Source organism: Haliotis rufescens, unplaced genomic scaffold, assembly GCF_023055435.1.
Source record: "Haliotis rufescens isolate VD_foot unplaced genomic scaffold, xgHalRufe1.0.p SCAF_4, whole genome shotgun sequence".
Lineage (NCBI taxonomy): Eukaryota > Metazoa > Mollusca > Gastropoda > Lepetellida > Haliotidae > Haliotis > Haliotis rufescens.
In genome coordinates, this window is record NW_025964112.1 from 4,050,344 (window position 1) to 4,075,090 (window position 24,747).

Here is a 24,747-nt window from a genome sequence, read left to right on the forward strand (position 1 = left end):
CCTATATACCACTTTATAATGTCACAGTATATCGCATTCAAAGAAAACTGGGCCGTTAAAGTCAAGCACTTTTACTGTATTTTCTTAAGAAAAACCCTGTTAGAAGTGTTCGGTCCGACTTGGCCCGGGCTGTCAAAATGAACTTAACCCGCACAGATGTATCATCAAATGGATTCACATCTATAGATTAGTATTATATCCAGCTAAATACCACTTTATAGTGTCTCAGATCGCTGTACTTAAAGAAAACAAGGTGCTCAAAGTGAAGCCCTCTTCCCTTAAGATTCTTAAGAAAATACAATAAAAATGCTCCACTTTGAGCCCCTTGTTTTCTTTAAATACGATGTACCGTGACATTATAAAGTGGTATATAGGTAGATATAACACTAATCTATAGATTGAAACACATTTGAAGATACATCTGTATGTTTAAAGTTGATTTTGACCGCCCGGGCCATGTCGGACCGAACACTTGTGTGACTGTTGAGAGTATAGGGAGAAGAGGTCTACTTTAACCAACGTGTCTGCTTTAAATACGACGATCAGTGACATTATAAAGTAGTATTTACTTTTATATAGTACGTTCCTATAAATATAAACGCTATGCCGACAGATGGAAATTTGTATCACGATAGCTAGAAGTATTTGATACGTTTCAAATCTTATTTCGTTTAACGATTGCTCTTTTACATGTTACCAAGATCAGCGACGCCTACACACAGCTCCACTTTCTGGTTTCAAGCGATTTACTCCGAATTACTTATTTATGGTGCACCTTTTTGTTTGGTGATTGTTCATTAATGTCATGTGTGTATGTTTCATCAATTATATGTAGGTAGGATCGCCGATAATGAAGTAATTAGCCAGTAACACTTTGGCCCGACTTTTAGGCAATCCCTTTTAATTGGACTATCTATGTTGTGACAGGCCGATACCCCAGACCCCAGAGTGCTGTCCCTGGACCTTACCCTTGTTTGCAGCGACGACAAGAGCAAACAAGCCACCCTCATCAGCTACCCCGTTACATTCAAGGGCCATGTTATCAAAGACATGCAAATCTTCTGCAAGAATGGATGGATGCAAATGACACGTGGAAGAGGCATTAACATGATTCGCATTCATTATCCACAAACTTACACTTCAGTAGTTCCAGGGGCATGTGTATTCCGGGGACCATACTCTGTTCCGACTAATGACTCTATTGAGATGTATAACGTAAGTGTTGCACTGCTATGGAGCGATGGGACACCAACCTATGAGTCTCTTGAATGTAATGTTACTAAGTCACAGGCATCCAATGCACCTGAACCGAAGGCTAGTCCTACATCAAGTACACCTCAACCAGAAGCAGCTTCCCACAACCAGAGCAAACTGATAGACTGGGACGTATTCTGCAGTCAGAATGAGAATATTCCAGCCAAATTCATCAGTCGTCTCGTTGCGCCCAAATGCCTAGCTGTGGAAAAGATGGATGTAGATTGCAGCAATGGACTGGTCCCAATAACTCACGAACATGGCTTTAATATGATGCTCATTCAGTACACCCGCAATAAGCTCCTGGACAGTCCAGGAATGTGTGTATTTTGGGGACCATATTCAGTTCCAAAGAATGACACTGTCGTACTGTATACCGTTACTGCCAGGCTGAAGTGGAGTGAAGGACCTCCAACCGATTTGTCGATTCAATGTTACATGCCCAAGTCACCCGATGCACCTAAGCCAGAGAGTTGTCTTTCAAGTCCACCTGAACCAGAGGCTAGTCCTTCATCCAATGCACCAGAACCAGAGACGTATCCAACATCAAGTGCACCTGAAAAGGTATATTCAGATCAACCTGCACCTTCTCACAACCAGAGCAAACTGATCGACTGGGACGTATACTGCAGTCAGGATGAGAGCATTCAAGCCAAATTCATCAGTCGTCTTGTAACCTCAAAGGACCAAGCTTTGGAAAAGACGGAGATAAATTGCAGCAATGGACTGGTCCCAATAACTCAAGAATTTGGCATTAATATGATGCTCATTCAGTACACTCGCAATGAGCTCCTGGACAGTCCAGGAATGTGTGTATTTTGGGGACCATATTCAGTTCCAAAGAATGACACTGTCGTACTGTATACCGTTACTGCCAGGCTGAAGTGGAGTGAAGGACCGCCAACCAATTTGTCGATTGAATGTTACATGCCCAAGTCACCCGTTGCACCTAAGCCAGAGACTGGTCCTACATCCAATGCACCAGAACCAGAGACTTATCCAACATCAAGTGCACCTGAAAAGGTATCTTCAGATCAACCTGCACCTTCTCACAACCAGAGCAAACTGATCGACTGGGACGTATACTGCAGTCAGAATGAGAGCATTCCAGCCAAATTCATCAGTCGTCTTGTAACCTCAAAGGACCAAGCTTTGGAAAAGACGGAGATAAATTGCAGCAATGGACTGGTCCCAATAACTCAAGAATTTGGCATTAATATGATGCTCATTCAGTACACTCGCAATGAGCTCCTGGACAGTCCAGGAATGTGTGTATTTTGGGGACCATATTCAGTTCCAAAGAATGACACTGTCGTACTGTATACCGTTACTGCCAGGCTGAAGTGGAGTGAAGGACCGCCAACCAATTTGTCGATTGAATGTTACATGCCCAAGTCACCCGTTGCACCTAAGCCAGAGACTGGTCCTACATCCAATGCACCAGAACCAGAGACTTATCCAACATCAAGTGCACCTGAAAAGGTATCTTCAGATCAAGCTGCACCTTCTCACAACCAGAGCAAACTGATCGACTGGGACGTATACTGCAGTCAGAATGAGAGCATTCCAGCCAAATTCATCAGTCGTCTTGTAACCTCAAAGGACCAAGCTTTGGAAAAGACGGAGATAAATTGCAGCAATGGACTGGTCCCAATAACTCAAGAATTTGGCATTAATATGATGCTCATTCAGTACACTCGCAATGAGCTCCTGGACAGTCCAGGAATGTGTGTATTTTGGGGACCATATTCAGTTCCAAAGAATGACACTGTCGTACTGTATACCGTTACTGCCAGGCTGAAGTGGAGTGAAGGACCGCCAACCAATTTGTCGATTGAATGTTACATGCCCAAGTCACCCGTTGCACCTAAGCCAGAGACTGGTCCTTCATCCAATGCACCAGAACCAGAGACTTATCCAACATCAAGTGCACCTGAAAAGGTATATTCAGATCAACCTGCACCTTCTCACAACCAGAGCAAACTGATCGACTGGGACGTATACTGCAGTCAGAATGAGAGCATTCCAGCCAAATTCATCAGTCGTCTTGTAACCTCAAAGGACCAAGCTTTGGAAAAGACGGAGATAAATTGCAGCAATGGACTGGTCCCAATAACTCATGAATTTGGCATTAATATGATGCTCATTCAGTACACTCGCAATGAGCTCCTGGACAGTCCAGGAATGTGTGTATTTTGGGGACCATATTCAGTTCCAAAGAATGACACTGTCGTACTGTATACCGTTACTGCCAGGCTGAAGTGGAGTGAAGGACCGCCAACCAATTTGCCGATTGAATGTTACATGCCCAAGTCACCCGTTGCACCTAAGCCAGAGACTGGTCCTACATCCAATGCACCAGAACCAGAGACTTATCCAACATCAAGTGCACCTGAAAAGGTATCTTCAGATCAACCTGCACCTTCTCACAACCAGAGCAAACTGATCGACTGGGACGTATACTGCAGTCAGAATGAGAGCATTCCAGCCAAATTCATCAGTCGTCTTGTAACCTCAAAGGACCAAGCTTTGGAAAAGACGGAGATAAATTGCAGCAATGGACTGGTCCCAATAACTCATGAATTTGGCATTAATATGATGCTCATTCAGTACACTCGCAATGAGCTCCTGGACAGTCCAGGAATGTGTGTATTTTGGGGACCATATTCAGTTCCAAAGAATGACACTGTCGTACTGTATACCGTTACTGCCAGGCTGAAGTGGAGTGAAGGACCGCCAACCAATTTGTCGATTGAATGTTACATGCCCAAGTCACCCGTTGCACCTAAGCCAGAGACTGGTCCTACATCCAATGCACCAGAACCAGAGACTTATCCAACATCAAGTGCACCTGAAAAGGTATCTTCAGATCAACCTGCACCTTCTCACAACCAGAGCAAACTGATCGACTGGGACGTATACTGCAGTCAGAACGAGAGCATTCCAGCCAAATTCATCAGTCGTCTTGTAACCTCAAAGGACCAAGCTTTGGAAAAGACGGAGATAAATTGCAGCAATGGACTGGTCCCAATAACTCATAAATTTGGCATTAATATGATGCTCATTCAGTACACTCGCAATGAGCTCCTGGACAGTCCAGGAATGTGTGTATTTTGGGGACCATATTCAGTTCCAAAGAATGACACTGTCGTACTGTATACCGTTACTGCCAGGCTGAAGTGGAGTGAAGGACCGCCAACCAATTTGTCGATTGAATGTTACATGCCCAAGTCACCCGTTGCACCTAAGCCAGAGACTGGTCCTACATCCAATGCACCAGAACCAGAGACTTATCCAACATCAAGTGCACCTGAAAAGGTATCTTCAGATCAAGCTGCACCTTCTCACAACCAGAGCAAACTGATCGACTGGGACGTATACTGCAGTCAGAATGAGAGCATTCCAGCCAAATTCATCAGTCGTCTTGTAACCTCAAAGGACCAAGCTTTGGAAAAGACGGAGATAAATTGCAGCAATGGACTGGTCCCAATAACTCAAGAATTTGGCATTAATATGATGCTCATTCAGTACACTCGCAATGAGCTCCTGGACAGTCCAGGAATGTGTGTATTTTGGGGACCATATTCAGTTCCAAAGAATGACACTGTCGTACTGTATACCGTTACTGCCAGGCTGAAGTGGAGTGAAGGACCGCCAACCAATTTGTCGATTGAATGTTACATGCCCAAGTCACCCGTTGCACCTAAGCCAGAGACTGGTCCTTCATCCAATGCACCAGAACCAGAGACGTATCCAACATCAAGTGCACCTGAAAAGGTATATTCAGATCAACCTGCACCTTCTCACAACCAGAGCAAACTGATCGACTGGGACGTATACTGCAGTCAGAATGAGAGCATTCCAGCCAAATTCATCAGTCGTCTTGTAACCTCAAAGGACCAAGCTTTGGAAAAGACGGAGATAAATTGCAGCAATGGACTGGTCCCAATAACTCATGAATTTGGCATTAATATGATGCTCATTCAGTACACTCGCAATGAGCTCCTGGACAGTCCAGGAATGTGTGTATTTTGGGGACCATATTCAGTTCCAAAGAATGACACTGTCGTACTGTATACCGTTACTGCCAGGCTGAAGTGGAGTGAAGGACCGCCAACCAATTTGCCGATTGAATGTTACATGCCCAAGTCACCCGTTGCACCTAAGCCAGAGACTGGTCCTACATCCAATGCACCAGAACCAGAGACTTATCCAACATCAAGTGCACCTGAAAAGGTATCTTCAGATCAACCTGCACCTTCTCACAACCAGAGCAAACTGATCGACTGGGACGTATACTGCAGTCAGAATGAGAGCATTCCAGCCAAATTCATCAGTCGTCTTGTAACCTCAAAGGACCAAGCTTTGGAAAAGACGGAGATAAATTGCAGCAATGGACTGGTCCCAATAACTCATGAATTTGGCATTAATATGATGCTCATTCAGTACACTCGCAATGAGCTCCTGGACAGTCCAGGAATGTGTGTATTTTGGGGACCATATTCAGTTCCAAAGAATGACACTGTCGTACTGTATACCGTTACTGCCAGGCTGAAGTGGAGTGAAGGACCGCCAACCAATTTGTCGATTGAATGTTACATGCCCAAGTCACCCGTTGCACCTAAGCCAGAGACTGGTCCTACATCCAATGCACCAGAACCAGAGACTTATCCAACATCAAGTGCACCTGAAAAGGTATCTTCAGATCAACCTGCACCTTCTCACAACCAGAGCAAACTGATCGACTGGGACGTATACTGCAGTCAGAACGAGAGCATTCCAGCCAAATTCATCAGTCGTCTTGTAACCTCAAAGGACCAAGCTTTGGAAAAGACGGAGATAAATTGCAGCAATGGACTGGTCCCAATAACTCATAAATTTGGCATTAATATGATGCTCATTCAGTACACTCGCAATGAGCTCCTGGACAGTCCAGGAATGTGTGTATTTTGGGGACCATATTCAGTTCCAAAGAATGACACTGTCGTACTGTATACCGTTACTGCCAGGCTGAAGTGGAGTGAAGGACCGCCAACCAATTTGTCGATTGAATGTTACATGCCCAAGTCACCCGTTGCACCTAAGCCAGAGACTGGTCCTACATCCAATGCACCAGAACCAGAGACTTATCCAACATCAAGTGCACCTGAAAAGGTATCTTCAGATCAACCTGCACCTTCTCACAACCAGAGCAAACTGATCGACTGGGACGTATACTGCAGTCAGAATGAGAGCATTCCAGCCAAATTCATCAGTCGTCTTGTAACCTCAAAGGACCAAGCTTTGGAAAAGACGGAGATAAATTGCAGCAATGGACTGGTCCCAATAACTCATGAATTTGGCATTAATATGATGCTCATTCAGTACACTCGCAATGAGCTCCTGGACAGTCCAGGAATGTGTGTATTTTGGGGACCATATTCAGTTCCAAAGAATGACACTGTCGTACTGTATACCGTTACTGCCAGGCTGAAGTGGAGTGAAGGACCGCCAACCAATTTGTCGATTGAATGTTACATGCCCAAGTCACCCGTTGCACCTAAGCCAGAGACTGGTCCTACATCCAATGCACCAGAACCAGAGACTTATCCAACATCAAGTGCACCTGAAAAGGTATCTTCAGATCAACCTGCACCTTCTCACAACCAGAGCAAACTGATCGACTGGGACGTATACTGCAGTCAGAATGAGAGCATTCCAGCCAAATTCATCAGTCTTGTAACCTCAAAGGACCAAGCTTTGGAAAAGACGGAGATAAATTGCAGCAATGGACTGGTCCCAATAACTCATGAATTTGGCATTAATATGATGCTCATTCAGTACACTCGCAATGAGCTCCTGGACAGTCCAGGAATGTGTGTATTTTGGGGACCATATTCAGTTCCAAAGAATGACACTGTCGTACTGTATACCGTTACTGCCAGGCTGAAGTGGAGTGAAGGACCGCCAACCAATTTGCCGATTGAATGTTACATGCCCAAGTCACCCGTTGCACCTAAGCCAGAGACTGGTCCTACATCCAATGCACCAGAACCAGAGACTTATCCAACATCAAGTGCACCTGAAAAGGTATCTTCAGATCAACCTGCACCTTCTCACAACCAGAGCAAACTGATCGACTGGGACGTATACTGCAGTCAGAACGAGAGCATTCCAGCCAAATTCATCAGTCGTCTTGTAACCTCAAAGGACCAAGCTTTGGAAAAGACGGAGATAAATTGCAGCAATGGACTGGTCCCAATAACTCAAGAATTTGGCATTAATATGATGCTCATTCAGTACACTCGCAATGAGCTCCTGGACAGTCCAGGAATGTGTGTATTTTGGGGACCATATTCAGTTCCAAAGAATGACACTGTCGTACTGTATACCGTTACTGCCAGGCTGAAGTGGAGTGAAGGACCGCCAACCAATTTGTCGATTGAATGTTACATGCCCAAGTCACCCGTTGCACCTAAGCCAGAGACTGGTCCTTCATCCAATGCACCAGAACCAGAGACTTATCCAACATCAAGTGCACCTGAAAAGGTATATTCAGATCAACCTGCACCTTCTCACAACCAGAGCAAACTGATCGACTGGGACGTATACTGCAGTCAGAATGAGAGCATTCCAGCCAAATTCATCAGTCGTCTTGTAACCTCAAAGGACCAAGCTTTGGAAAAGACGGAGATAAATTGCAGCAATGGACTGGTCCCAATAACTCAAGAATTTGGCATTAATATGATGCTCATTCAGTACACTCGCAATGAGCTCCTGGACAGTCCAGGAATGTGTGTATTTTGGGGACCATATTCAGTTCCAAAGAATGACACTGTCGTACTGTATACAGTTACTGCCAGGCTGAAGTGGAGTGAAGGACCGCCAACCAATTTGTCGATTGAATGTTACATGCCCAAGTCACCCGTTGCACCTAAGCCAGAGACTGGTCCTACATCCAATGCACCAGAACCAGAGACTTATCCAACATCAAGTGCACCTGAAAAGGTATCTTCAGATCAACCTGCACCTTCTCACAACCAGAGCAAACTGATCGACTGGGACGTATACTGCAGTCAGAATGAGAGCTTTCCAGCCAAATTCATCAGTCGTCTTGTAACCTCAAAGGACCAAGCTTTGGAAAAGACGGAGATAAATTGTAGCAATGGACTGGTCCCAATAACTCAAGAATTTGGCATTAATATGATGCTCATTCAGTACACTCGCAATGAGCTCCTGGACAGTCCAGGAATGTGTGTATTTTGGGGACCATATTCAGTTCCAAAGAATGACACTGTCGTACTGTATACCGTTACTGCCAGGCTGAAGTGGAGTGAAGGACCGCCAACCAATTTGTCGATTGAATGTTACATGCCCAAGTCACCCGTTGCATCTAAGCCAGAGACTGGTCCTACATCCAATGCACCAGAACCACAGACTTATCCAACATCAAGTGCACCTGAAAAGGTATCTTCAGATCAACCTGCACCTTCTCACAACCAGAGCAAACTGATCGACTGGGACGTATACTGCAGTCAGAATGAGAGCTTTCCAGCCAAATTCATCAGTCGTCTTGTAACCTCAAAGGACCAAGCTTTGGAAAAGACGGAGATAAATTGTAGCAATGGACTGGTCCCAATAACTCATGAATTTGGCATTAATATGATGCTCATTCAGTACACTCGCAATGAGCTCCTGGACAGTCCAGGAATGTGTGTATTTTGGGGACCATATTCAGTTCCAAAGAATGACACTGTCGTACTGTATACCGTTACTGCCAGGCTGAAGTGGAGTGAAGGACCGCCAACCAATTTGTCGATTGAATGTTACATGCCCAAGTCACCCGTTGCACCTAAGCCAGAGACTGGTCCTACATCCAATGCACCAGAACCACAGACTTATCCAACATCAAGTGCACCTGAAAAGGTATCTTCAGATCAACCTGCACCTTCTCACAACCAGAGCAAACTGATCGACTGGGACGTATACTGCAGTCAGAATGAGAGCATTCCAGCCAAATTCATCAGTCGTCTTGTAACCTCAAAGGACCAAGCTTTGGAAAAGACGGAGATAAATTGCAGCAATGGACTGGTCCCAATAACTCAAGAATTTGGCATTAATATGATGCTCATTCAGTACACTCGCAATGAGCTCCTGGACAGTCCAGGAATGTGTGTATTTTGGGGACCATATTCAGTTCCAAAGAATGACACTGTCGTACTGTATACCGTTACTGCCAGGCTGAAGTGGAGTGAAGGACCGCCAACCAATTTGTCGATTGAATGTTACATGCCCAAGTCACCCGTTGCACCTAAGCCAGAGACTGGTCCTTCATCCAATGCACCAGAACCAGAGACTTATCCAACATCAAGTGCACCTGAAAAGGTATATTCAGATCAACCTGCACCTTCTCACAACCAGAGCAAACTGATCGACTGGGACGTATACTGCAGTCAGAATGAGAGCATTCCAGCCAAATTCATCAGTCGTCTTGTAACCTCAAAGGACCAAGCTTTGGAAAAGACGGAGATAAATTGCAGCAATGGACTGGTCCCAATAACTCATGAATTTGGCATTAATATGATGCTCATTCAGTACACTCGCAATGAGCTCCTGGACAGTCCAGGAATGTGTGTATTTTGGGGACCATATTCAGTTCCAAAGAATGACACTGTCGTACTGTATACCGTTACTGCCAGGCTGAAGTGGAGTGAAGGACCGCCAACCAATTTGTCGATTGAATGTTACATGCCCAAGTCACCCGTTGCACCTAAGCCAGAGACTGGTCCTACATCCAATGCACCAGAACCACAGACTTATCCAACATCAAGTGCACCTGAAAAGGTATCTTCAGATCAACCTGCACCTTCTCACAACCAGAGCAAACTGATCGACTGGGACGTATACTGCAGTCAGAATGAGAGCATTCCAGCCAAATTCATCAGTCGTCTTTTAACCTCAAAGGACCAAGCTTTGGAAAAGACGGAGATAAATTGCAGCAATGGACTGGTCCCAATAACTCAAGAATTTGGCATTAATATGATGCTCATTCAGTACACTCGCAATGAGCTCCTGGACAGTCCAGGAATGTGTGTATTTTGGGGACCATATTCAGTTCCAAAGAATGACACTGTCGTACTGTATACCGTTACTGCCAGGCTGAAGTGGAGTGAAGGACCGCCAACCAATTTGTCGATTGAATGTTACATGCCCAAGTCACCCGTTGCACCTAAGCCAGAGACTGGTCCTACATCCAATGCACCAGAACCAGAGACTTATCCAACATCAAGTGCACCTGAAAAGGTATCTTCAGATCAACCTGCACCTTCTCACAACCAGAGCAAACTGATCGACTGGGACGTATACTGCAGTCAGAATGAGAGCATTCCAGCCAAATTCATCAGTCGTCTTGTAACCTCAAAGGACCAAGCTTTGGAAAAGACGGAGATAAATTGCAGCAATGGACTGGTCCCAATAACTCATGAATTTGGCATTAATATGATGCTCATTCAGTACACTCGCAATGAGCTCCTGGACAGTCCAGGAATGTGTGTATTTTGGGGACCATATTCAGTTCCAAAGAATGACACTGTCGTACTGTATACCGTTACTGCCAGGCTGAAGTGGAGTGAAGGACCGCCAACCAATTTGTCGATTGAATGTTACATGCCCAAGTCACCCGTTGCACCTAAGCCAGAGACTGGTCCTACATCCAATGCACCAGAACCAGAGACTTATCCAACATCAAGTGCACCTGAAAAGGTATCTTCAGATCAACCTGCACCTTCTCACAACCAGAGCAAACTGATCGACTGGGACGTATACTGCAGTCAGAATGAGAGCATTCCAGCCAAATTCATCAGTCGTCTTGTAACCTCAAAGGACCAAGCTTTGGAAAAGACGGAGATAAATTGCAGCAATGGACTGGTCCCAATAACTCAAGAATTTGGCATTAATATGATGCTCATTCAGTACACTCGCAATGAGCTCCTGGACAGTCCAGGAATGTGTGTATTTTGGGGACCATATTCAGTTCCAAAGAATGACACTGTCGTACTGTATACCGTTACTGCCAGGCTGAAGTGGAGTGAAGGACCGCCAACCAATTTGTCGATTGAATGTTACATGCCCAAGTCACCCGTTGCACCTAAGCCAGAGACTGGTCCTACATCCAATGCACCAGAACCACAGACTTATCCAACATCAAGTGCACCTGAAAAGGTATCTTCAGATCAACCTGCACCTTCTCACAACCAGAGCAAACTGATCGACTGGGACGTATACTGCAGTCAGAATGAGAGCATTCCAGCCAAATTCATCAGTCGTCTTGTAACCTCAAAGGACCAAGCTTTGGAAAAGACGGAGATAAATTGCAGCAATGGACTGGTCCCAATAACTCAAGAATTTGGCATTAATATGATGCTCATTCAGTACACTCGCAATGAGCTCCTGGACAGTCCAGGAATGTGTGTATTTTGGGGACCATATTCAGTTCCAAAGAATGACACTGTCGTACTGTATACCGTTACTGCCAGGCTGAAGTGGAGTGAAGGACCGCCAACCAATTTGTCGATTGAATGTTACATGCCCAAGTCACCCGTTGCACCTAAGCCAGAGACTGGTCCTACATCCAATGCACCAGAACCACAGACTTATCCAACATCAAGTGCACCTGAAAAGGTATCTTCAGATCAACCTGCACCTTCTCACAACCAGAGCAAACTGATCGACTGGGACGTATACTGCAGTCAGAATGAGAGCATTCCAGCCAAATTCATCAGTCGTCTTGTAACCTCAAAGGACCAAGCTTTGGAAAAGACGGAGATAAATTGCAGCAATGGACTGGTCCCAATAACTCATGAATTTGGCATTAATATGATGCTCATTCAGTACACTCGCAATGAGCTCCTGGACAGTCCAGGAATGTGTGTATTTTGGGGACCATATTCAGTTCCAAAGAATGACACTGTCGTACTGTATACCGTTACTGCCAGGCTGAAGTGGAGTGAAGGACCGCCAACCAATTTGTCGATTGAATGTTACATGCCCAAGTCACCCGTTGCACCTAAGCCAGAGACTGGTCCTACATCCAATGCACCAGAACCAGAGACTTATCCAACATCAAGTGCACCTGAAAAGGTATCTTCAGATCAACCTGCACCTTCTCACAACCAGAGCAAACTGATCGACTGGGACGTATACTGCAGTCAGAATGAGAGCATTCCAGCCAAATTCATCAGTCGTCTTGTAACTTCAAAGGACCAAGCTTTGGAAAAGACGGAGATAAATTGCAGCAATGGACTGGTCCCAATAACTCATGAATTTGGCATTAATATGATGCTCATTCAGTACACTCGCAATGAGCTCCTGGACAGTCCAGGAATGTGTGTATTTTGGGGACCATATTCAGTTCCAAAGAATGACACTGTCGTACTGTATACCGTTACTGCCAGGCTGAAGTGGAGTGAAGGACCGCCAACCAATTTGTCGATTGAATGTTACATGCCCAAGTCACCCGTTGCACCTAAGCCAGAGGCTAGTCCTACATCCAATGCACCAGAACCACAGACTTATCCAACATCAAGTGCACCTGGAACTAGCCCTGAAGGAAGCGCAACCGCTGCACCCGGAACTAGCCCTGAAGGAAATACGACTGCTGCTCGAAACGCCTATCCAAGAAAATCGAACCAGACCACTTCCACAGAAGATGTGCTTGACGATACATCCAACTACATTATTAAAGTGATTCCTCACTGCAGAACAAGAGGGGATGTTGCACTGATAGAGATAATAACAGATGTTGACCTGTCAGCTGTGGCGGTCTGCTCCAACGGCTCCAGGCACCATTTCAACTCCACAGACTTTGTCCACTTCTACCTGCCTGTATCCTACAACGTCACTCCCAGTGTATGTGCGTTCACTCGCAGTAAAGCCAATCTCTTTAAGTTGCACATAGGAGTATCATGGAAAGATCGATTGCACGATGTGACTACACAAAAAAAAGACTTTCTGATAACATGTACATTTGATCCACATAAAAGCCACAGGGGTCCTACGTCGGCCTCTTCCGAGCCGCTCATTGCTGCCAAGGAGATCCAGTCACATCAAGGCCCGCAAAGTGACGCTGAAGAAGTGTTTCTGAAGCTGGTAGATATCCGGAATGAAACTCTCGCTGCCGCTGTCCCCTTGTCCAAGAAGGTCCGGTTGGTAGGGGAGGTCCATGGTTCGAGCTTGGAAAGTGGTTTAAAGCCAGTGGCGTGCGATGCTGTAGGAGTCCAACAGGGGCAGAGATATGCAATATTACGGGATGGATGTGGAGACGGCATTGTGTTCGCCAAGGACATCGGTTTCATTACCGAAGGAAATAAAGCTTTCAGTCCAGTTTTCGAGGTATTCAAGTAAGTATATCTTAAGGGACTAGTTGTGATGATAAACCCATCTTGCTCACGTCGCTTATTTCACACATACTAGTATCTGACCGCCTCCGTAGTCTGGTGGTAGTGCGGCCACACGGAGAGTGAAAGGTCCAGGGTTCGATCCCCAGCCGCGTCATGCCTAAATACGTTAAAAGATGGTACTTGTTGTTACCCTGCCTGGGGATCGGCATTAAGGGACCAAAACGAGGACTGGACGGCTTGGAGTCAGTATACCCAGTCTGAGTAGGGTATTAATGATAATCTGCGGCATGGTATCTCGGTGAGCTAGCACTATAAAATCGGCATTGCCAGACAAGTGCACGCACGCACCAACGTCGCTATATAAGTGCAATAATCTTTGAAGCGACGTGAAACCTATTTCACCCTCTCACAGATATATACTACTGGGAACCTCTACAGTTTCATCGATTTACCAATATTGTCTGTAATATGACCTAATAGGTAGCCACTATACCTCAGATGAATTGATGAATGATGGGAGGGGGGGGGTCATATGCTTGCAAATTCAGTTCTTACAAACTGTTGGAGGAATGAGTGATGGTTAAATAGACCTAATCAAACACATTTCTTTCAATTTCAGTGACTTTAAAAAAAACCACTCTGTATACCTATGATTGTGGGTTCGAATCCCGGTTCGCCCCGATTATGTTTCTAGGTTTGTCAGCACCATACCCGTGCTCGTGGGTTTCACCGAAGTGGTAAACGTCTGAGACCTGCATCACTTCGGGCTTTCCTCCAACATTAAGCTGACACGCCGTGATATAACTGGAATACTGTTAAAAGCGGCGTTAAACCCAACTCACTCACTCACCTTTCAGTCATTCGATAATTAACGGGCTTATGTGTTATAGCGGGAGCATAGCTACCAAATGGCTCGTAAAACGCCACCCAAACAAACCATACAAATGTTTCCTCACTTGATAACAATTCTGTTGCAGGCTACACGGAAATCTGCATTTGACGTTCATGTGTAATTTCACGCTCTGTACCCACTCATGTGATGGCAGCTCCTGTTCAAACCAGCGTCGTACAAGAAGGTCGATGGCGTGGCAAGACATCCCTCACGTTGCAGACTTTGACTCGTCAGCAACACCTTCCACAGACATGGCGACAGTTCAAGTCGCGTTGCTTGTAGCCGTCGCATTACTCATAACCCAACTCGCAGGCCTTGCCATATATGTAAACATAAACTAGAATGAAACGCAAAACGTCTGATGTCATCCTTTGCTGACCAGTCCTAGAATCACTTGTTTGCTGCTGTTTGCGGCTCTGTGTTGGTGGGTGGGTGAGTGGTGTGGTTTGGGGGAACGGGGTGCGGGGAATCTTTTGATTGAGGTACTGGAGCCAGGAAGTCTCTTTGCCCAGCACACCCTTCTTCACCTAGGCTGTTAGTAGAATTTTCACGGTTTTATCAGTGGGCGGTCGGGTAGCCTGGTGGTTAAAGTGTTTGCTCGTCACGCCGAAGACCCGGGTTCGATTCCCGACATGGGTACAAAGTGTAAAGTCCATTTCTGGTGTCCCCCGCCGTAATATTGCTGGAATATTCCTAAAATCGGCGTTAAGCCATACTCAATCACGGTTTTATCAGTCACTGGTCACACCGTGGGCTCAGCTTAGAAAACCAGTGAATAATATAAATGATCATTCGTTGATAATATTTGCCTGAAGATGGTGGCACATACATTGCACATCAGCTTAACTTGTGCCTCTTGTTATTTTGTGTCCAAAACTATATTGTTTTGTTTCCATGGAAATTATTTCGAGGATTCGTTTCCGGGCCATAAATCAGAAAAACCGTTCGACATATTTCAACGAAACATTATGATATTTGGCACAAATCCTGTTTTTTTTTGCTTCCACCTCAGTCAGGCACGCCAAGCTTGGTGAATACGGCATCTGAGATTCAGAAGTGAAGACAGTGCTGTTTATATATCCAGCTATCATATAGACAACTATGATGGTCGTGCAAGGATCTACAGGCGTATTGGAGAACGTTTGAGCGACGCTTGAGTTACCCAACGTCGTCAGTTTAGGTTTTAAAGGGTAATGGTATTGGGTGGCATCACAACTCACGGGGGAACACAGCTCATCATTGTTAATGGCAATCCGAATGGCGAACGCTACCGGGACGACAACGTTCGAGATCCATGTTCTACCCCTTGTGCAAATGCAGGAACGTAATGTCACTTTGCGGCAGGATAATGTCCGCCCACACGGTGCACGTGTTGGAACAGACTCACTGAGGCAGCATAAAATTCCTATACTACCATGGTCGATTTTATCTCCTGACGGGCGGTCGGGTAGCCTAGTGGTTAAAGCGTTCGCTCGTCACGCCGAAGACCCGGGTTCGATTCCCGACATGGGTACAATGTGTGAAGCCCATTTCTGGTGTCCCCCGCCGTGATATTGCTGGAATATTGCTAAAAGCGGCGTAAAACCATACTCACTCACGTTTTTCTCCTGACATCTCCCCCTACACAACATGTCTGGGATGGGACGGAACGGCGCCAACGACAGGACAAGAACCAACCGTATAACTCAAACTCAGTTGGCCCAATCTTTGGTTGACACTTGGAACATTATCCCTAGGTTGTTTTCAGTCACGACCGACACTGACATTGTTGATTTAACTGTTACACCAACCCTCTTTTAGGGCGTGTCACTCTACCAGGCATGGGTTTTGTCAATAAATCTGTCCAGCAAATGTACCACCAAATCCCCGTCTCAACGATTAGCCATAATACTTAATACAATCAAGGAAAGACTTCATTAATATTCTAGAATAGGTCTTCAGCAACCCATACTTGCCGTAAAAGGCGACTAACGGGATCGGGTAGTCAGGCTCGCTTGATGCATGTCATCGATCCCAACTGCGTGGATCGATGCTCATGTTGTCAATCACTTGATCGTCTGGTCCAGACTCGATTATTTACAGACCGCCGTCATATAGCTGGAATATTGCTGTGTGCGTTGTTAAACCACAAATAAAGAAACAAACCAACTAAATTAATATTCACCGAAAGTATTCGAGACAAGCGGAATTAATACCATGTGGATTTTCAAAAACTGAAGATTTTCTTGACTTTTGACAATCTCCAAAAAGAACTAGGTCCAATTTTGTTAAAACATTTGATTTTTCATTCAACACCACTTTCCCACATGACAAACTTAAAGACAGGCTGCATTCCTTGATCAATGGGCCATTTGTTACAAAATGTGCTGACCATACAGTTACAGAACTATCCTCAGAGCTTCAGGTCAATTTGTCAAAAACGAAAGCATGTGAAGTTTACTGAGAAAACAATGTGTTAAATACTGGACTTCATCACTGAATAACATCTCTAACATTTGGGGTTAAGACGTTCAGGCAAGAAGGAACCCTATGGGCACCAATTGTGCTTAAAATCTTGCTGATCTATTTCTTCATACATATGAATAGGAATTTCTACTCGGATCAAAACAAAATTATTTGGCCACGAAATCTAAATTAAGCAGCTGATTCCGATAGCCGATTTCCGCCCACTGATTTACCCACCAGAACAAGAAATAATGGAGACCAGTGAGACCGCCTCATCTGTTTCATAATGAGATCTATGCATAAAGATTCAGTGACAAAACACTCTCCACAGGACTGTATGACAAGAGGGATGACTTTTAAATCGTCATGTTTGGTGTTTGGTGTCTACTGTTGAGGTACAATCGAGCACGCTCTTCCTGCCAAGATTTGATACGACTCTTGCTCAGAAGCAGTTTGATTAAAGTTACAGCATTCAAGGCCCCAGTAAAGCTTTCAAAACGTTTTATGGTAGACATGTGGAGGACATTTCCAAATTTAACGCATTGGTGACAAAATGATGTCCGATGCAATTACGTATTTTGATTTGTTCCCGCGTTTCTATTCAGGTGAATAACTGACTTGCCTTTGCATGTGTTTGTGGGGGCACGGGTGACCCGGTCGTCTAAGGCGCCGAGAATCGCTGTGGAGTTGCGTCCCTTGGGCACGCCAGAAACCTGGGGTTCGAATCCCGGTTCTCCCCGATTATGTTTCTAGGTTTGTCAGCACCATACCCGTGCTCGTGGGTTTCACCGAAGTGGTAAACGTCTGAGACCTGCATCACTTCGGGCTTTCTTCTCGCATTAAGCTGACACGCCGCGATATAACTGGAATACTGTTAAAAGCGGCGTTAAACCCAACTCACTCACTCACTTGCATGTGTTTGTGACGGGTACCACCGGTGGGGTAGGATACGCAAACCGTTTCGCGTGTCATCACTTATTGATAGATTCCCATATTCATGAGTGGGAATCGTACAATCGACTCTACTTTTAACACGGACTTCTAATAAATATGGCTAGGGTTTTGTAGCTTTAATTATTATGAAAAATGGCCAAATCATGTGATAACATACATGTAGCCACCACTTTATGTGAAGCACACTGTTTTCCGTTTGTACACATGTTCCCTGGTGGGGTCTTATAATGAGGGGAGTAGCCATGACGATTGTCATCAGAAACTTTGCCAAAACTCATGGAACTCATGATAATACTAAACATTATACAAATATTTAATTCTGGCGAGTTCAATATGCGAAAACAAGGACCCGATTTGATTACAGTAACTTGGCTGCGAACTATGAAATGTTAGTACCAGACGCCATCTTGTTTCCTAGCAGACGAGTCAATCTTCAATACTGATCATGTGACGACTCAATATCCAAGGTCAGTGTCAGCCACATGATTTGGGGTAAACATGGTAATGTAAGCAAATGTGTCTGTTACTGGTATTTTGTGGTAATTTGAATGCATATATTTCAGTTTGTTATTGCAACACTGTAACAGAGTTACAGTTAGTGAATCAGTGAGTGAGTGAGTATGGTTTTACGCCACATTTAGCAACAACCTAGGATAAAACTGTGTGGGTACTCTAGAATTGGGCTTCACACATTGAACCCATGTGAGGAATCAAACCCGGGGCTCTGGTGTGACAAGCAAACACTTTGCCCAGTAGGCTACCCAACCGCCACATGAGAGCTCCAGCCTGCTTTGGATAAGTGAGTCATTCATAAAAAAGATTCACTTTCTGTGAAGTGTAGAAATCAGTTGGTACAATCTTACATTTACGTCGCCTCACGTGACTTGATTTACAGAGAATATACACAAAATATTTCCACTCAGATCATCAAATTTACATTTCATACATGTAAGTGAGAAGGAGAAGAATCATCTGCTGAAGTCCTCATGTATGGTAAAACAGACACCACAGAGCCCTCACACAGTGTCTGATGACATCACAGACCACTAACACAGTGTCTGAAGACATCACACAGAAATCATACAGTGTCTGATGACATCACAGAGCACTCGCACAGTGTCTGATGACACCACAGAGCACTCACACAGTGTCTGAGGACATCACAGAGCACACGCACAGTGTCTGATGACAGAACACAGTATTCACACAGTGACTGAGGACATCACACAGCACTCATACAATGTCTGATAACATCACAGCACTCGAACAGTGTCTGATGACACCACAGAACACTCACAGTGTCTGTTGACATCACACAGCACTCGCAAAATGTCTGATGACACCTCAGAGCATTCACACAGCATCTGATGACATCACAGATCACTCACAGTGTATGATGACGTCACAGAGCATTTTACATAGTGTTTGATGACATCACAGAGCACTCGCACAATGTCTGATGACATCACACAACTCTCACAGTGTCGGAGGACATCACAGAGCACTTGCACAGTGTCTGATGACACCACACTGCACTCGCACAGTGTCTGATGACATTACAGAGCACTCGCAGAATGTCTGATGACAGCTCAGAGCATTCACACAGCATCTGATGACATCACAGATCACTCACAGTGTATGATGACGTCACAGAGCATTTCCATAGTGTCTGATGACATCACTGAGCAAACATGCTGTATTTGTTCACACCACAGACCACTCACACAGAGTCTGAATGGTACAGGTCCAGGTGACGGAATCGAAGACAACATACTTCATGAAGGAGTGCATGTCCAGGTGATGGCACATGTTGCATGAAGGAGTGCAGGTCCAGGTGATGGAACAGAAGACGACATGGTACATGATGGAGTGCAGGTCCAGGTGATGGTACATGCTACATAAAGTAGTGCAGGTCCAGGTGATGGAACAGAAGACTACATGGAACATGATGGAGTGCAGGTCTAGGTGATGGGACATGCTACATAAAGGAGTGCAGGTCGAGGTGATGGAACTGAACACAACATGGTTCATGATGGAGTGCAGGTCCCGGTGATGGTACATGCTACATGAAGGAGTGCAGGCCCAGGTGATGGAACAGAAGTTTACATGTTACGTGAATGAGTGCAGGTCCAGGTGATGGTACATTCTACATGAAGGAGTGCAGGTCGAAGTGATGGAACAGAAGACAACATGCTACATGAAGGAGTGCAGGTCCAGGTGATGGAACAGAAGGCGACATGCTATATGAAGGAGTGCAGGTCCAGGCGATGGACGACATGCTATATGAAGGGGTGGAACCTATGTTTATCAAACACAGGCGACAAATTAGATAGGGTGGTCAGGCCAATTGTTTTCTGTATCAACTGTTATGTGTCAAGGAAATGTTTGCACTTTAAGAGATATATTACTGGCGGGTATGTAGGCAGTCACCTGTCGACTGACCTCGGCGTCAGGTTATATCCCGAGGATGAGGCTTCCAAATCCCATAAAAATCCTAGGGTAAGTGTTTTATCTAACTTATAAACCGCAAAATGAAACTTAAAACAACACTTATCAACATTTTTATTTTTGAAACATCTGTTGCTGGCGTACGGTTACTTGAAAAAGGGACCGCCTCCGTGGTCTAATGGTAGGGCATCCGCCCGGAGAGCGGAAGGTCCGGGGTTCGGGGTTCGTTAAAAGATGGTACTTGTTCTTACCCTGTCTGGCGCTCGGCATTAAGGGGCTAAAACAAGGACTGGTCGGCTCGGAGTCAGTATACTGTGTCTGAGTGGGGTATTCATGTTAAACTGCGGCATGGTATCTCAGTGTGCTAGCACTATAAATCAGCATCAGTCCGGACTAGTACAAGCAGACACACACACACACACACACACATACACGTGCATGCACGTCGCAATATAAGTGCAATAATCTTGGACGCGACATTAAACCCCATTTCACCTCACCTCACTTGAAAAAGACATTCTTAAAAGCATTGTGATTTATCAGCGCCTCTGTAGCCTAGTGGTTTGTCATTTCATTTCACATTTCATTACATTGCGTTCAAATGAAAAATAGATTTCTAGCGAGAAACATCTATATGTTACAATATAAACGGAAGTTGTATTAATAAATTCACTGGGATATTGTATAAAATCCAGGGGATATTACAACATCCCTGTGTATGAGATTTAACCTGACTGGAGAACAATAGGATGACGTCACTGGAGGTTTATAATTCATGATAAAACATTGTTCTTTTCGGGAAATCATTTCTGGAGATTCGAACTTGCGCTCGCAATTTGACGTCGTAGACCGGACTACGATATTTTTGAAAGGGAAGTGCCTAGTGGGTTCTTCCCCATAGATGTAGCTGGACATCGTAGAAAAACGTCATGGCCGAACGATCGCATCCGGAAGTGGGCGATATATGATTTTCTGTATTAGGGGTGGATGTTTCTTTTACCGCCGTCAAAATTGTAAGAATATCCGTTAAATACCTAACTCAGCCTTCCTTTGACGAAGATGGATCGTATTCAGGGAGTCATTATTATTTCAATACGGGCACTTACGTTTAAAGGGTGTAATCTTTACCAAAAAAACTTAAAAATGCTCTACAATGTCGTTCATGCAGACTATACACAATGTTGATGTATCATTTACCGTCATAGTAAATATAATACAGTATTAATTGCAGAGTGCGGCGTTAAACAACAAAAAATATTTAAGAAATAAACGACTCGTGGTCGTTGTTTTTCGTACAATATAACATTACTGTGCCTCTCATGGTTTATTCTCCTTGCAGTGTTATATTTTACTATAAACACCGACCACGATATCTGTATGCAGTGCGATCTGAATTCATAAACCACAGCCATTTTAATCAAAGACTTATTTCTTCTGCACATGCTCAGATTTAGATTGTTTTACTTCCGGGTGAATCAAACAGTTGGGGGTACAGCACAACATAGTAGAGAACAAATTAACTAACACAATTGCCAACAACACTGCAGGAAGAAATGAAAAAAACACACCAAATCTAGCCGTTTCTCATGGCAATATTTGAGAAAAGTCAACGTGGTGTGCTGGCATTTTGTTCATCTGACGATAAACGGAAATCTGCTGACAAGGTTAGCTTTAGGACGACGGTAATGCCAGCACACCACTCAAGATAAAACTGTATATGCTCGTCAAAACAATTTGGGAAACACTGATATTTTGTAGCACTGTTCATTCGATTCCTTTCAAATTTGGTAAATGGCCTCCTGATCGGCGGCTAACGTACTGATATTGAAGACTACCCTTACTCAAGTGACTTCATGACCAGAACAAAGAATTTGAAATCATACTGGACTCGTCAACGTTCATTTTGACCAGCACTCATTTTCATGGAATTTTTTGTTGTAATCTCCTCCCTTACAGCTGCCGTAAAAATGGAGATCGTGCATTTGCTCACTTATTCTCATGAAGCACGAGCCACAAGTAATTTTTGTGCGAAATTTGGGTTGATAAAGGCAGGTCGCTGTGAAACTGCATCACTGTGTTCAACATGCCACAACGTCTACACCTCACGATTGAAGAACGAGCCAGAGCCATTGTGTGGCTAAATGAGAATGTTTCACAGCGGGAAGCTGCTCGAAGGTTAAATGTTAGTCCATCCGTCATTTGCAGATGACGTCAGCGATTCCAACAAACACAGACAGTACATGATAGACCAAGGTCAGGACGCGCTCGTGTGACAACAGGAAGAGAAGACCGGTACGTCGTTGTTGAATCATTGAGGAGGAGAGCAGTCACAGCAAACCATCTTCGAAGGCAACTGAGGGCTGCTACAGGAACAAATGTCAGTGACCAAACCATAAAAAAACCGTATGAGGGAAAGAAACATCAGGCCCCGACGTCAAGCCGTTAAAACCGCTTCTTCTTCCGCGTCACAGAGCATCCAGAGACGCATGGGCACGGCAACACCGACAGTGGACAAGACAACAGTGGTCAGCAGTTCTTTTTCCTAACTGCAGCATAATGACGGTCGTGTTCTTGTCTACAGACGGCGTGGGCAACGTTTTGCTGACGTCAACGTCCGTGAGCACAATCGTTTTGGGGGTGGTAGTGTCATGGTGTTAGCAGCCTTCTCATTTCATCACAGAACCAATCTGTACGTCATTAACGGGAATTTGAATGCTGTTCGCTACAGGGATGAGATTCTGAGACCAATGGTGATTCCCTTTCTTCATCGAATAGGCCCACAGGCGGTTTTCCAGGATGACAATGCTAGACCTCATCGTGCACGCATAGTCACTGACTTTCTGGGACAAAACAATGTTACTCGCATGGATTGGCCAGCATATTTCCCTGATATGGCACCCATTGAACACGTATGTGATCTGTTAACGAGACGTGTTAGGGAGAACCACCCTCCACCTCAAGATCTGCGCCAGCTTGCTCAATGGCTGAGTTTGGAGTGGCATGCTATCCCACAGAACACACTTCAGACATTAGTGACATCCATGAGGCGTCGTTGTGTTGCATGTGTGGTTGCTAGGGGCGGACACACTCGTTACTGACTTTTCTCTCATGGCCTGGATTTCCAATTTTGACCCCAGTGACATTATTGACAGCAACACTTGTTCACGTTATGAAATGTAGTGGATTGTTCATGATACTTTCTTACTGTATACTCGGTCATTATTGAATTTACTACACGTCTACGTCTTCTGTTCCTTTTTTATTTTAAGTGCAAACATATCAGTGTTCCCTAACTCCTTTTGAGAAGTATATAAAGTTGTTTGACCAGGGTTACAACACTCAAGGCTTCAGTTAATCTTATAAAAAAGACATGTGGACCAATAAAAGAGGCAAACCCTTTCCATATTGTTACGAAATCTCTGCTAGAGTCGACTGTACGAGTCCGAATATATCATGAGCATGACCTTAATGTTTCACTCTTATTACCGTAAAGGTGTGAATATCATGCTTCACTGGTGGTACCCCTCATAAATACACGCAAAGGCAAGTCAATTGTTCACTTGTAAAATAAATTATCTGGAGTCAGTGCCATAGGAAATAAAAGTGATGATCCAGGCTATATCAGAGTTCACGAGAGCTAGTTCAGAAGAAGGTTTCACTGTGGATGACACAGTTGATAAATATTCCAGTGAGTGAAGTTATATATGATATCCGTGACAGTCATCTACCCTGTCGATTAAATAAGGAAAGATATTTTAATGTCAATATTGTTGTGGGAAGATTGTCGGATGACTCGGGTGAATTTACTTCTTTCGGATCAGACGGTTTTACAACCCTTGATTATATGTGCGCTGTATCTGCCTTGTTTAAAAAATAAGTGTTCAAAATTATAATTAAAAATTTTGGAAAATATTTTACAAAACATGGCATCAAAAATAATTATTATAAAGAGTTTTGGAAATTGAAGTGAAAAAAACAGTTAAAGTAATATTACTACTATTAAGTGGCAAGAGTGTTTGAAACATTTTCCAAATCCTACAAGAGATGACATAGACGACAGTCAATTTCCAATGCATATTCACGAGATTTTGCATGATTCATGTATTTCGCGTTCAAGCCCAATGGCCAAATTGTTAAGACTTCCAAATATCCTGTAAATGATGGATTACCGTCAGAACATATAAAAAATATAAATGTTACAACACAATATTGAATGACATTTTTCAAAGAAATTCTACTATAAAGGTTACTACCCAAAATCCATTATTGTTCCTATATCAACGAACGATAATACATAACATCTCAATAATTACAGAAGTGTCTCACTGTTGAATACAATGAGTAAGATTTTTTTATCCATCCTGAATAAATACATTT

At 44.2% G+C, this 24,747-nt stretch overlaps 1 protein-coding gene across 2 annotated transcripts in view; it reads left to right on the forward strand.

Moving 5' to 3' along the window:
* Positions 1 to 14,878, forward strand: part of LOC124149901 (vitelline envelope sperm lysin receptor) — a 43,677-nt gene extending 28,799 nt beyond the window's left edge. The window contains exons 2-4 of one of the 2 annotated variants that reach the window (XM_048381894.1): positions 928 to 12,358; positions 12,818 to 13,631; positions 14,609 to 14,878. In XM_048381894.1, the coding sequence (XP_048237851.1) occupies positions 928 to 12,358; positions 12,818 to 13,631; positions 14,609 to 14,864 (12,501 nt within the window). In that variant the 3' untranslated portion in view covers positions 14,865 to 14,878. Of the gene's footprint in view, positions 1 to 927; positions 13,632 to 14,608 lie in introns of both variants that reach the window. The other variant, XM_048381893.1, reaches the window with a different exon arrangement.
* Positions 14,879 to 24,747: the final 9,869 nt, after the last annotated feature.